Source organism: Corapipo altera, unplaced genomic scaffold (genome assembly GCF_003945725.1).
Source record: "Corapipo altera isolate COAL_440 unplaced genomic scaffold, ASM394572v1 RXGC01000072.1, whole genome shotgun sequence".
Lineage (NCBI taxonomy): Eukaryota > Metazoa > Chordata > Aves > Passeriformes > Pipridae > Corapipo > Corapipo altera.
This window is the reverse complement of record NW_020884943.1, coordinates 2,610,474-2,625,610: the sequence shown is the minus strand read 5'-3', so window position 1 is coordinate 2,625,610 and position 15,137 is coordinate 2,610,474. Positions and strand designations below refer to the sequence as shown.

At 37.9% G+C, this 15,137-nt stretch overlaps 1 protein-coding gene across 4 annotated transcripts in view; it reads left to right on the top strand.

The window, feature by feature from the left end:
• NELL1 (neural EGFL like 1) overlaps positions 1-15,137 on the top strand; it is a 279,771-nt gene that overhangs the window by 201,398 nt on the left and 63,236 nt on the right. For all 4 annotated transcript variants that reach the window (XM_027662212.1, XM_027662213.1, XM_027662211.1 and 1 more), the window contains one exon: positions 13,321-13,416. In XM_027662212.1, coding sequence (XP_027518013.1) covers positions 13,321-13,416 — 96 coding nt within the window. The remainder of the gene's footprint in view (positions 1-13,320; positions 13,417-15,137) is intronic.

The window sequence follows — 15,137 nt, the reverse complement described above, 5'->3', positions numbered from 1 at the left end:
TGGATGACCTAGGCTGAATTCTCTTGAGTATGTAACTGATATAGAAGTATCTTATTCCTTTATGTGTCTTTTGGAAACAAAAAAAATCAATTCTTTCTTAAGTATGTTCATTCAGCTTCTTAATGTCTTAAATGTGTATTTAAATGCCCTGATACTGGTCAATTAAGTAAATGGGGCTGTGGATCCTGAAAAAGCAGAGCTTTTTCATGGAAATAGCAAAATCCCTGTATTATTTGTGTCTGACACTCCACTCTAAGAAACACACTGTCTTTATCGTGCCCTATAGCTTTTGATGTTCTGCCAACCCCCTAGGGCTGGAGAATTACCATGCTGGCTAATGTGCCATATAGACCACAATTTAAAAGGTTTGTTTTGGATGGATGTAATTGTCTGTGGCAGTACGGTACAGTCTGAGGAATCCTGCCCTGCTGCTGACACCAACTATTTTGTGGTTAAATAGATGACTTCAGGCTCTGGATTGCCTTTCATAAGGGAAAAAGTACAAGCCCATGAGACCATGCAGTTCTGTGCAGCAGATTTCTCTCTGTACAGGTTTGCTGCTGCTGTTCATTACTTTCCTTAAGCCCATTTGGTGCCTGTACAATTATCAGAACTCTGGTCTTGTAATGACATGTAGCCTCCTGAAATCTTGACGTGTCAGCTGCAGTGCACAAGAGTGACACTTATTTTAACTAGAAGCTTGCTTTCTGTCCAGTGTATATTTTTATTTCAAGTTTCTGTTTATATAACAACAGGGCATCGTTATTCTGGCACTATCCAGCAGTGGTAAATTTGTTTGCTATTAGTGACTGATTATGTACTCTGTAAGAGATTTATTTTCTTTTTGCTGTGCACTATTATTCATAATGTAGGACACACCTAGTAATTTTACTGGGAGATTTTTTTGGGAAGAAAAAGCAAACAGCTACAACATAACAGTAGTGTGCATAAAGTTTCACAGAGCTGTTCAGAGAGCACTTTTTCCCCACAATTTTATTTGGTTTGTCAGTGTACATTAGAGATGACCACTTGATTGATGCTCAGTGAGACCATACTTTTTTATTTTTTTAAGTCAAACCTTATTTAACTCTGTCTTTAAACAGAAATTGCTTCTGTACTCAGGCATTTGTATGAGAACACTTGAAATTTAAGATTTCAGGACTTTTGTTTTCTCTTGACTGGCGATGAAGATATTTCAAAAGTTCCTTTACTCTTCCGGAATTTTTATTAGTGAAGCAATACAATATTTAAATACTTGTGGTGCTGCTGCTTTGCTTTTGTTTTCTGCCTGGTATTGTTAGGCATGTTTTCATCTTCACACACATGTAGCTGGAAACGGTATCACAGAATGGGTAAGGTTGGAAAGCACCACAGAGGGTCATCTGGTTCAACCTTCAAGCTCAAGCAGAATCATCCCAAGATCACGTGGCACAGGATTGTGACCAGATGGTTCTGGAATATCTCCAGATGCTCCCCAGGCATGTGTTCCAGAGCTTGGTCACTGCCCAGGAAAGAAGTTCTTCCTCATATTGAGGTGGAACTTCCTGTGCCACCTCCCTTCAGATACTGATGGACATTGATGATGTCCCCTCTCAGCTGTCTCTTCTCGAGGCTGAACAGGCCCAGCTCCCTCAGCCTTTCCTCGTAAGAGAGATGCTCCAGTCCCTTAATCGTCTTTTTTCCCCTCCTCTAGGCCTGCTCCAGTGGCTCCAAGTCTCTCTTGCCCTGAGCAGCCCAGAGCTGGACAGAGCCCTCCAGATGTGGCCTCAATCAGGGCTGAGAAGAGGGGCTGGATCACCTCCCCTGACCTGCTGGCAAAGCTCTTCCCAATGTACCCCAGGACACCATTGGCCTTCTTGGCCACAGAAGCACGCTCCTGGCTAGTGGACAGCTTGTTATCCACTGGGACCTCCAGGTCCTTTTTTGCAGAGCTGCTTTCCAGCAGGTCCGATAAATGTCTTTAAAATAAACATGGATGCCTTCAAGATAAACAAAATTTTTGTATCTGATTCATATATATCTCCATGCTACACATATACATCTTATTCTTGTCTTGAGTAGTGTCTTTGGTGTTAAATTTAGAATTATGCTTAGTGTACACTTATTTGCAGTAAAATATATGAGGACTAGGTGCTACATGAGAATATCCCTGAATATAATTCAGGGAATTATGTTGCTGATGATTTTGTGACTTGTTTCAAAAAACACATGCTTTGTGTAGCTCATTTACTTATTCTTTTGAGAGGACACTTGTAGATTCAAAGAATATGTTTTTGGAAACTGTTCTTAGGAGATTTTAGTGAAACCTCTCAAAACTCCTGCATCAGAGGGCAGGTCAGGAAGGAGTTAAGCTTGTGTTTAATAAAGTTGGGAGCTCATCATCTGCCAGAGCTGCTGTTACCAGATTGCAGAAAGTCTCAGTGTGAGGATATTGAGAACAGAAATGTGCATGTACAGAAAGAGTAACAGTTTTCAGAGATGCCTCACTCCTTTATAAAAGCCAGTCACAGCAGGCAACTGGAAAAGCTAACAAATTAATCTTACCTGCTTTCATGTTACAACTTATATAGGGAAGAATTTCCACAAATCAGGTCATATAACTGTGCCTTTGTCTTCTTCCAGAGCACTTCTTGAGCCTTATTGTTTGTAGGATGTCTGCCAGGATCTGCACAGTGGTACGACTGCTGTGTGGCTCTAGTGGGTCCCCACAGTCATTCTACTCAACTGTGAAACATATGCCCATGGTTTTCCCTGAATTTAGTCAGGGAATATTGTAATTATGTTTCTCCTTCCTAAAACTTTTCAGCATAGAGCAAAATCTAATTTTTTTGACAGGACATGATTAAATGGAGTATTTAACCTAGATTTAGGAAGGTGGCTAATCTCTGATAAGACAAAGGCTGAATTTCAGTTTGTGGAAATTTTTTTTATATTGCAATTTTATTTGTTTGGGGTTTTTTAAAGTAATTTCTTATCTATAAACAGTTTTGTAATTCTTAAGCACTTTAGGATGCATAGCTGGGACGCTTTTTGTGCATAATCATGAAATATATGTGAGAATATATGTGGCATGCACGTGAGCAAGTCTATTAAGAGCAGTGAAAGCTAAATTTGTTGTTATTCAGGGAAGTAGGATGTTAGGAGCAAGTAAAAATGTGTACTACAACAACAAAAATAAATGCCAGTTCCCCACATAGCATTTATGAGCATGAGGCAGTTTAGGCATGATACCAGAGAACTGATGCATCTGTTAAGAGAAATGCATTTTATGCACCATAAAATTAAATGTTGCATTGTTAAGAAATATAGCAAGTATTCCTGCAAGTCAGTTTTTGCAAACTAAACATTGTAACCTGACATCTTAAGAAGGTGGTACTGGAAATCTGTTTTGAAATCATATTCCATTAGGAACATGCACTGTACTTGATGGAAAGATTACAGCTGTCTTTTATGGGGCTTTATTTTTCCTGCATTGTGACTATCATTTGTACCCTTAGCAGACTCAAGCAAAAGAAAGATATTTCATATTTATGTTGAACCATATAATCCTAAATGAATCCAAAGTACTAAAAACATCTATGGGGCGTATGTCCCATGGTGCTACTGAAGCGCTGTTATTGGGTTGGGAAGCAAGCAAACACTATCTGGAGTGTTTTGCGTTCATTGGGAAAGAAAATTTTGGCCACCAAACACACCAGGCTTTAAGTACTGTGTTTCTGAAAAGTTCCAGCATCTTTAATAGAATTATAGAATCGTTAAGGCTGGGAAAGACCTCCAAGATCATCCAGTCCAACTGTTAACCCAGCACTACCAAGCTCATCACTAAACCAGGGCCCCAAGTGCCACATCTACATGTCTCTTAAATCCCTCCAGGGATGGTGACTGTGCCACTGCCCTGGGCAGCCTTGACAACCCTTTTCGTGAAGAAATTTTTCCCAGTATATCCAATCTCAAGGCAAATCAAACCGGTTGTAGAGATTTTTCATTACTTTGATATCTTGAAGCACACAAGATGTTGTACTGTACAGCAAAATACTGAATGCACTGATGCAGAATCACTGAAGTCAGATTTGTGACTGAGGTGCCACTGCTCTGTAAAAAGCAACCAAGGATCTATATATCATTTTCCTTTTGCTTTACCATTCCCCAACATGTAACTACTCAGTTCTCTGCAGAAAAAAATAGATAGAGGGAACAGGGGGCAGATACTCAAGTCAACATTGTGCATGTTTTCTAGGTATTAGCTAAAATATTTACATGATTACAAGTGTATGTTAAGACACAAGTCAGCAGTATGGTCTTATAAACCGTGACAGTGATCTACTCCTTGGAGTCTTGTAGCTCTAAGAATTTAGAGAGTAAATTCTGAGGCACTGTGTAAATTGGTATAGATTTACTAATTGACACTAGCAGAGAGGGTGGCCCCTTGGGTTTCTAAAACGCTCTTGGCTCATTCAAAGATTATACACACAAAGATTATATTTGCTTTTCTGCTCTTACTTGTTAAATGCATTCTTTATTAAATTATATTTCTGTAGTTAACTCTGTTCTGTAGAAGTGCCTGGCAGGTTCGGGCTCTTAATGCATCTTCCTCACTGGGGGGTTGTAAGGCTTAATTGTTCATAATGTATAAAAGCTTGAGATGAAAGGATTTATTTAAAAGCAATGTATTATGATGATTATAAAGCTGATGGTGATGTGTATCACACCTGCTGTCACACCAGCTTGAGCAAAAGCAATCTCTACCTTTAGACTGAAATTTCTCTGGAACAGTGAGAACAATATCACTTTTCAGTGCTTCTTTTTTCCCTATTGAAAAATCTGGTGTCTTTTTCAAAAATCAAAATATTGAAGTTTATTATCTTTTCTTATGGATAAAACTAATTTGGTGAGATTATGTTAGGTAAGTCCAGATATTGAGCTGAACATGTCTTTTGACACTGGGAAAATTAGAATAATTGCTAAAAAGGTTTTTTTTTTTGAGAAGAATCTGCTATTGTGGTGATATTTTAGCTACTGAAAAACTTTCTGATTTAAAGTGCAGATAAGAGCTGAGATTAATTGTCTCCAGTTATTTGCATTCTCTTTTTGATCCATCAACTGCGAAGGTCAGAGGAAGTGTAGGAGTGCAAAAGTTATCCAGACCTACCTAAGAGAATTCATTATTTAGTGTGGTATGTTTTAGCACTGTGTTTGAACCTCTCCTCCCCCACCTCTCCAACCCCCCTTCATTGTTCTCTTTGTTATTCTTTCTTTGCCTTGTATAAACTTGATCTGAATGAGACAGAATGCCCTGGGGCATTGCTTATGGGATGCAGGGCTTTTCATCTCTTGATTGCCTTCTTGGCAGCATCTTTAGTGAATTCAAACCTTTATCTGTTAGAGACTGCAAGGTAAGGTAGATTCTGTAAATTGAGATTAACTTTGAATTCTGTTCCTTAATGGGGAAATGTCTATATCTAACATGGCATCTTTTTGATAAGGAGTGAGGGCTGGATGGGTATTGTGGGGGAGCTCTGAAGCTTCACCTGACTGAAGTCCTTCCTGTTGTGTTAAGCAGAGGACTGTGATCTCTGGAACTGACAATTCCCATCCTCCTGGTGTTGGTCAATAGAATGCAATCAATGCAATTTGAAAAAGGAATTTTATTTCAAGTGGAGTGTCTTGGCAGAATGAGGGAGATTTAAAAGATGATGAAAAAGTCCATTAGAAAAGGTTTTCAGAGATACCACTGTAGTTGTTACTTGTATAATATTAAGACAATGAGAGACAACACCTGAATTTTAGTGGGCTTGTTTAGAAAGACACAGCTCAAGGTCTCTGAATGTCTTTGCAAATTATTTGTCTTTACACATCCTTGATCCAGACCTGAAAATCCCATTGTCGTTGTATTTCCCATTTTTGTCTTCTCCCTCCTGCTATTGTCACCTTCAGATAGTTAAATGCTACCAATAATTCCTTGATTTACTATTCCATATTTTGTGCAGCTATCAAAACAAGTATTTGTTTGCAGTTTCAGTTGTTACATTTGCAATAAGGTACAAGCAACCTTAAAAAAAATGTTGCTGAATACAACATTTTAGAGGCTATGATGGCACCCAAGCAACATACTTGCTTCCAGCTGTGAAGGAAAATGCTTTCTTAAAGTTTCTCTACAATTTCAAATGACAGTGTTCCTCATATAGAGAATTACCATAAAATAATGTTTTATTAACATTTTAGGCACTTTTTTTACAGCTTATTGAACACTCTGGTGTTTTTCGTAACACATGGTTATTTGAGAGTGCTTGGGTAGATTTTCATTTACAATAGAGAGAAAATCTCTCACATTGAAACAGATTGTTTCTCACTGGTAAACAGGCTTGTGTTTTGTTGGTGAAGGTACCTGTCAGTGCTACAGGGCAAAGCAAGAAGAGTGAATTAAAAGTCTCTACAGCTATTCCATTAGAGGTAATCCAGTTAGTCTTGTGCTGAACGTGTCTACAGAGTGTGTTTGTATTGGTTGGAACACTAGGATGAGAGATCTGTAAAATGTACATTGCTAGAAAACTGTTTTTATATTGTCTGAATATGCCATATATTGAGGTCAAACAGACCTCAGATTGCATGCACTGTTAGTGAATTCAGTTTTTTTCAATGAGTTCAATGAGATTTGAATCAAAGTCTTTCTAAAGTTGTGACAATAAATCAGGCAAGGGAAAATGCTTATGGAACATGCTTCTTTATCCTTAAGATTTATTAATCATAAGTGATTTCTAAAGAAACTATGTTCTGTTTGTAAATATAAATTATTCTATACCCATATGATAAAGGAACTAGGGAGTATAATAAGCATAGTGATTTGATGCAAAGAAAAGCTCCAGTGGTATCATGTGATGTGTTGTTCTCAAAGTAAATTTCAGTTTGGTTTTACAGTTTTAAATGTTGACTTGAATATTGAAAGATGGTGTTCAGTGGGTTTATGGAAGAAATATTCTGCCCTATTTTGTCGTGCTTATTATTAGGTTACTAGAGAGACAGCTGCAGTTGGCTTAAAATGCTGCACTAAAAATACTGAAGAGTCTAGCCTTGAGGAAGCAGAGCAGTAAAATGGCAACAGGAATATTTATTTAGCGCAGAATCATCTGGGGATGTGTGAGATGCTTTCAAAAGTGTAATATATCACAGGACAAATTTTAGTATATTACTTTTGTCTTTTACTGCTTCTATTGATCTATTTCAAATACATTTTCAAAAGTTGTCACATATGTGTCCTCAGAGCCATAAAATAAGCTTGACATCAATAAGGGTTTCATAGGTGCCATTTCAGCTATAGAGCAGAATGGACAAGTCCTGCCCATTCAAGATGCTTTCTGAATAAATTTAATTAAATATAGCTTGTTTGTTCATCAGGAAAGATTTTAGGTGAAAATGTATTGATCAAGGTGGATAACTTACACATTCAAAAGTCAGTTGCATTATTGGGGTAGTACAAAGGAAATTATTAGTATTTATCACTGTGATTCATTGTGCTAATTTTAAAGAGTTTAGGTTTCATTTTTCAAAAAACTTCAGCATCTCCAGCCAAACAGCACTTGAACCCACCCTGAAAGCACCCAGATGAACGATCTGCTGCTTGCCTACAAATGGCCACAGCTTGATTACATATCAGTCAAGCAAAACACCAAGCGCCAAGAGAATTTAACATCATATAACAACAAAGAAAGAGTTCAGTGCCTTCTGAGAGATATGCCCAGCCTTCCAAATTCACCTAAATCTTACTTTTGTGAGTGCTGTGTGACAGAGCACTGGGTACCTGAAAAGATTCACTGCTACATCTGCTGAAATAGCCTAGTGACGAACTCTAAAATATTAGTTCATCACTTTGATAAATATTATGTAGCATGCAAATACATACATAGACACTCAAACTCACGCACAGTGGATGTGTATGCCTGTAGTTTCTTCCTGATGTATTTGTTATTCTTTATAATCCTGCTGTGGATTTTTCTAATTTGCCCTTTTTTCCTTCTTTATCCTCACTGTGCCTACCAGATTTGAAAAAATTCCTTCATGCTTTCCTGGGTGCTTTGAAAAACCCCCATCTCCAAACCTTAATTTTGAATTCATTGATCTTTGTTCAGACTTAGCTCTAATACACTTACACGTTTTGTGCTGCCAGGATTTGGAATTTTGACTACACTAGGCAGCAATTAAACTGATTACGTTTGCAAAGTACCTCTTATTTGTGAAATTTCTAGAAAAATAATTCAGGAGTAATAACTTCACAATCAGCTGATAGAAGACCTGAGATTTATAGGCTCTTTCTGGACTCAATAACCCTCATACATACCACACATAACACCAGAAGCATAAATTAGGTTGGAAGCCACTCACAAAAGTGGTAACTACCCAGCTAAGGGTTTGTCTTCCAGCCTCAAATGTGTTCTCATCCTGACTGGAAGACAAACCTGCACTTCCCTTCTTGCTCCAACATGTGGGATGAAAATTTTCCAGGACAGTTCTTTTGCCCAAAGTTCATTCCTGCCAGATTTGTCCTTCTCTGACTCCAGCCAGCTGTAAAAGGACTCCAGTGGCATTTGGCAGACTTTTGTGTGAAATAAGTCGCACCCTGTATCCAGTGGATGTAGTTCACTGAACCAAAAAGAGTTTTGTACTTTTGTACTTTTATAGATGATAGTGTCACACTTGAGTACAGAGGAAAAGAGCAGAACCTCTGCTGCTCCCTTTGCTCCCTCATTTTACTTGTGTGTTTTCTCTTAACTTTCTCAGCTGTCCTCTAAACCCACCTCAGCAACTGGTATCATCCAATTACTCTGGTATTTGGCTTACATAGTTGGATTGTTATCAACTGTGCCCTTGTGCATACTTGTCTGAGTAAATTCAATCAGCTAATGAAATTGTGGTCTTTCCATCAATTGATTATCAAATTGCTTGTATAGTTACACCAGCCCATCTCTCTTCCAAAGCTGCATATTTTTGTTTATCCAGGCAGTGCCTGACCCTTTCCTTGCCTTTCCTGAATGTCCCTTTTTTTCACTTTACAGGCATTTAGTATATCTAGAAATAATTTTTAATTTATATCTGATTTATTTGGGAAGGTGACCTTTGTATCTCTTCATAGTCAAGTAATATTCATTTAAATTTGTAGGGTAGTTACTTGGTTTTGTTTTATTTATTCATTTTCTTTTACTAAAATATTTTTCTATATTCAAGTACAAATGTTTTATAATAACTACTGTATTACACTTGGAAGTGAGAGGCATTTGCTCAGCTTCCATGCTGCAGTACCTACTTTCCTATAGCACAGTTAGGTAGTGATACCAAAACTGGAATAATGCAGCTTGTGCATGTCCAGGAGTGTGGCATTTTCATGCTGCTCTTTGTGGAGCTCTGCAGTGAGACTCCCCCGTCCCTCCAACATCATCACAAAAATGACATATTCAGACCTAAAATTTTGGCTGTTTCTGTTCTCTACAGATTCATCATCAAGGAGGATGTGCATCAAAACTAGAATTCCTCCTCTGCAGAGAAATTATGTCTTTTTAGGAAAGGTCTTTATACGATAAAGGCTTTTATTTTGGTGGAAAAAATCTGTTGGCATTACAGAGGTCTGTTCACTTTGGCAGAAGCTTCATGAAATCAATAGATTCTGCTTCCTTTACCTACAGAATACTGAATAAATCTCTTAACAATGGAAATTTGCCTGTGTAGACTTTACCCTAATGGCATCCTCACTTAATTTGCTTGATAAAACCTTTATGGTAAATTCAGTAACCACTCTCCTTTTTAAAGAGGTTTCCAGCCTGCAAATAATTTCAGAGACAGGATCTACTTATGGGAATACATCAGCAATGTTCGATCCAGCCATGATTTATCTTCCTTGTGTTAACTTTGTTTGAGCAGGAGGGAATGTGCAAGCAAGGTTTATAACTGCTAGTTCTGTGGTACTGGTGGATCCCCAGCCCCTCCCGATAGATTTTTGATTTTGAAGGGTCTAAACCACGGTGGAAATATGTATCCCAGAGCCCATAAGACATATAACAAAGCACAAGCACCAAAGCAAGTAGCTTCAGGAAAGCCCAGGTGCTCCAGTTGATTTCCTGTCCTGTCACTGAGCTCTCCCTGTTAGGTCCTCTTGTCCATAAGGCATGGATACAGAGGGATGTAAAGATTTCCCTTAATTAATTTCTTCTGCTAATGGTGTAAAGGAAAAATCTCACTGTTGGCAATGAATGAATTTTGATAAAATGTTCTAAAAGGCTTCAACCAGAGACCTGACTATGAGAGAAAAGACTTCAAATAAGTGAAGTTTGGTAAAATTGCTAGCAATTGAAACTGTCTCCCTATTATTAGAGGTATTGAGCATTCTTAAAATTTAGAGTAGTGCTATCAGTACTACAGATAAAACTGTGAACTATTTTTCTAGCACTTAAGGAAAGTAGCCTTTAGACAAATATTTTGATTTTGTAACTATGCTCTGAGATTTGTGGATTTGATGTTCCTATTTCCTACAAGCCTACAATGCAGGAACGAGAGGGTTTGTAGAATAACCATCTGGGGAACAGCAGGATAATGCTGGCACTCTTCCTTGGGGTTTTCTTTTCTTGCATAAAAATATAAGAATGAATCACATCCCCCAAAGCCTGAGCAATGAGGACAAGCATAGTTAGTCTGTACTGTGGAGGATTTTTCAGCATCTGCAAAAATTGAACTGGGCAGTTTAATTCTTTCCTTCTGCAGCCATTGCTCAGCTTCATCCTCCAACATCTATGTAACAAGCTGGTGCCTGGGTGACTCCTGGACAGTACAGAGTCCCTTCTCACAACAACCTGTAGTTCCTCAGGGTGTCCCTGTACCAATATTGTTGTGGTTTTTTCTTTTTTGTTTTCCTCTTTTTTTTGCTGTAAGTTGCTATGATGTGACATTTCAAAACACTCAACAAGTAAGTGCTAGCACATCTGAATATGCATATAGGAGGTGTGTTTGGATACAGATATGTAGGAAGGAATAGAAAGATAGAGTTTTAGCCCATGGCAGGCATCCTCCTCTCGCTCTCCCAGATGGGAATGGCACACGTGGCTGTGCCTGTACATGTCAAGACCTGACTGCTGCACTGACATAACACAGAAGCCCTAATGGGAAAATCTTTTACATGACCAGCCCTGTCTCATAAGCCTTTCTGTGTTAGAAATTTTAAATGAGAACAGAAGAAAACACCACCTCGCTCTGCTGACCTACTGATAGGATTTATTGTAAGAAACAGACATTTCACATTAGTAAGTTGGTAGCACCCATTATGGTGGCAAAGAAGGTGCATGAATGCTCTAACTGAAGCCCTCTTACCTACCTCTCCCTCTCAGCACTAATAACTTTCAGTGGACACGCATCATTGTTATAGTCAATAAACGTCATCTTTTTTTATGCCCTTTATGAATTCCTTTAAGAGTCCCATGTAGTTCTCTCCCAGTACAATGTCATGTATATTGAGGATGAACCATTCACTTTTGTTGCCATTATATTTCGTTTTTTCCCCCTCTGCCACAAATCTTAGTTCTTTTGATATTTGCAGAAGTGTATTACTACTTCACAAAAGTCTCTGCTTACTCTCAATTTCAAACCAGAAAAAAATGCAGATGTAGGATTTAACTTGCATCTTCTCTGAGAATGCTGAAACTAGAGATGAGCTCTGGAAGGAATCCTTTGAGTCTCGTCACGGTTTTTTATATATTTTGGAGCTTTATTTCATACTTTCAGCTTTCTGCACAATTATGCTTTTCTACAAATATTTATATGTAAAAAATCACAAAATACTACTCTTAAACCATATTTCTCTCTTTCCTATACAGTAGAAATTGGCTGGTTTCAAATTAGAAGCATTTTAGAAGATTCCCATATGGAGTGTGTGCATTGATGAACAGGGAGTGTTACTGGGCCAGAACTGTGCTTTCTCCACACTGCTGCCTTGCTCCAGTCACAGGAGTGCTCAGGATGTTCTACTCCTGTCTTCTCTAAGCCACTGTAGCATTCTTCTCCCCGTGCTATCCTCCACGAAACAGGATGGCATGCTATGAATTATATATTTACAGTAAGGCAAATGTGTCTGTCAGTTCACACAAGAGGTATCATGATGTGCTTTTCTTCCTCTAAGTGGTTAACAATTGCAAAAGATACTTTTTATTACCTAGTACTTTATTCACTTTATTCTTCTTTTTAGTGCATTGGAAAATAAATCTTAAACATTTCTTCTGTTATCTAGCACTTCAAGCCTTTTCATAGCATTTGTAACATCTCTTTGCCAACACTCCATCTGTGATTTTAGCTTGCAGGAAACACTTTGCAAATCTGTTATTAGCTTAGATGCAGAGAGCTGCTGTTTAAATATTAATTGTAACTTCCCTCATAAATGCAGTCAGACCCACTGAGTAACCTGTGAAGTTCAATAAATATCTGGGGAAGGGAGAGTGTGTTAGGGGTAGGGCCTGCTCTTAGTCGTAGCAAAGGTCTTATTCAAGTTACCAGTACAAAATAGATAAGTGTCCTGATGTCATTTCCTTTCCTCTTCTTACCTCAGTCCTGCTACCTTCACACACACAACAAAAAGAAATAAAAAAGGGTAACATTCACCTGCATACTTACACACTCAGTGGACTTTCTGCTAAACCAGCTGTGAGCAGGAGGAACATCATCACACAGTGCTCACAAGAAAAGATGAGATCCATCAGTTGTTTCAAATCCTAGTTATTGGTCAAACACACTTCTAAAGTACTTGGGTACACCTCACTAGAGGCATTATCTTGGGGTTGAGCCCTTCTCTGTTTTCAGTTGTGACCCTCACCATTATTTAATTCCTTGATTCCACAAAAAAGAAAATAAAATTCCTCTTAAAAATAAAAATTAAAAAAGCAAAATATTGAGTTTTTGCAGACATTTCAGTGAAGTGTATTGGATAGAAGTGAGGAACAAAGCAGTTGACACCATCCGACCAGCCTGTTTTCTCTGGGTTACCAGGGCATTGTAATTGTAATATGCATATTTGTATAATTGAAAGAAGATCAGCCTCATTAAAATCATATGATGTATTTTTCCCTCTCCTCTTCTTCCAGATGGTTAGTAATCTTTTATTGGTGAGGTGGTTTGCCTACGGTGTAATCTGAGATTTTCCCTCTTGTCCTTTGAGTTACTCCTCTTTGTGTTTGCAGGTGGACTGAATTTTAATATGCTGAATTCTGTTAATTGCTTAGAATTTTTTCTTGTTATCCTGCAGTACATGGGTTTTTTTAAATGATGTATTAGCCACATATTCCTTTTATCTTGCAGCATTCTGTGAAGAAGGATGCAGATATGGTGGAACTTGTGTAGCCCCTAACAAATGTGTCTGCCCTTCTGGATTCACAGGAAGTCACTGTGAGAAAGGTAAAGTTTTACTGAAAAACACCTTCTTTGGTAATGAGAAGTATGATATACTGAAGAAGTAATTACTTTCCATTCATTCACTCTGCTTGATATTTTCTCTCCATTGAAGATATGACTGTTCCATTTCTACCATTTCCAAACTGAAAGTTAGTCTTGTTTAAAACTTTCCATGTTTAATTTTATCAGGGGTTTTATCAGCTTTTGCTTCCTGTGACACTTTTAGTTAATTAGAAGGGATATCAAATGAAAAATATTTACTCCATCTGTTTCCTGTGGTGCAAGCTTCTGCTTTTCCTTGCTTGTTTCCTTCTGCTTTTTCTGAATCTGTTGTGCAAATTAGACAAGAATTCAGATGCTTGCTTTTCACTTCAAGTTATTGAATTCTCAAGATTTGATTTGTTTCTAAGTCACAGAGGTTTTTTATAGAATCACAGCCTATTCCAAGGTACTCACTAGTCATGATTAGAGTCTGCCTTTTCCCAGATTTTTCTGTTTCAAGATTTGCTTCTGGCAGCCTCATAGTTCCACCTTTCTCTTCATTTCATAAAGAGCTGGTTCCTTCTCTACCTTAAATGGCTCTTACTAGATTCTTTATAGAGGAGATTTGGGATTTTATTTTGGTTGGTATTTATTGATGTTATATGTCAACTAACATTAACTAATGAGAGTTTTTTGCACTGCATGTTTTGTTAATAAACTGTTTGCACTTGTATTTACTGTTGGATATGAAGTGGGTTGTTAATGCAAGTTGCATGCTGTAGCATGGATGAGATTATAGCTGATAAATTTTTTAAGAAGAAAAAAAGAAAAAAAAGAAATAACTGTTAAATCATTGGAATCATTTGTAACCCAGAGATTGTGCAGTAATTTGTGTGTTTATTAAAGTCACTTAAGCCCAGTTGTCAACAAATTTGCTTTAAGTAGCTTCTGAAAACTGCTAAGTCCTCTTATGAATGTAGTCAAATCATTGCATAATAAAAGCCCATAGTTTCCAGTGGTCAGCACTGTTTATGATTATTTAAGAATGAACTAGAACATTAATATTTTCACATCATCCAGAAGAAATTTGAGGACTTGATTTTTTTTTTTCCTATGGCCTTTGGGTTATTTGTTTCAAATAGAAAAAACTCCAGCCATTTGCCATGTTTTAGATAGAAAAGCCTCCTGCCATCCAGCAGTGAGTACTGGCAATATAATGGGGCAGTAATACAAGACATTCCTACCTCAGAGCCCCACCTACCACAGCTCCCCAGCTGCTGATCCTTCCTGCTAGTTACTCTCTCCCATGAGTAATTTGCTCATTCCTTTCTAAAACACCTGCTAGTCAGAGAAATGAGTACACTCAGAGGGATGCAGGATACTTGAGATGCGTTCTATGTGTGTGAGAATACAGTGCTGCAAAACCAGTACCAGTGTTGCCCAAAGGTGTTCTGCCTACCCAGGACTTGAGCCCAGCTTTCAGCTTCTCTGCTTGTGTTTCTTTCACCCAAGAGCCTTAGAACATTCTTTTTTCTTATAGCTGTAAAGGGACCTTCATAACTAGAGCACAGAGTCTTTAAGCTGTTGAAGTGATGGTTTAAAATTGATAAATGGAGGACATAACCAGTTTTGACTCCTGTGTTTTTCATGCCTTTTGTATTGTTTTGATCTAAAATATGAGTTAGCACACCAAGTAAAGGAAGCATGGCAGGCATGGTACTCTCATTACATCAAGCAATTTA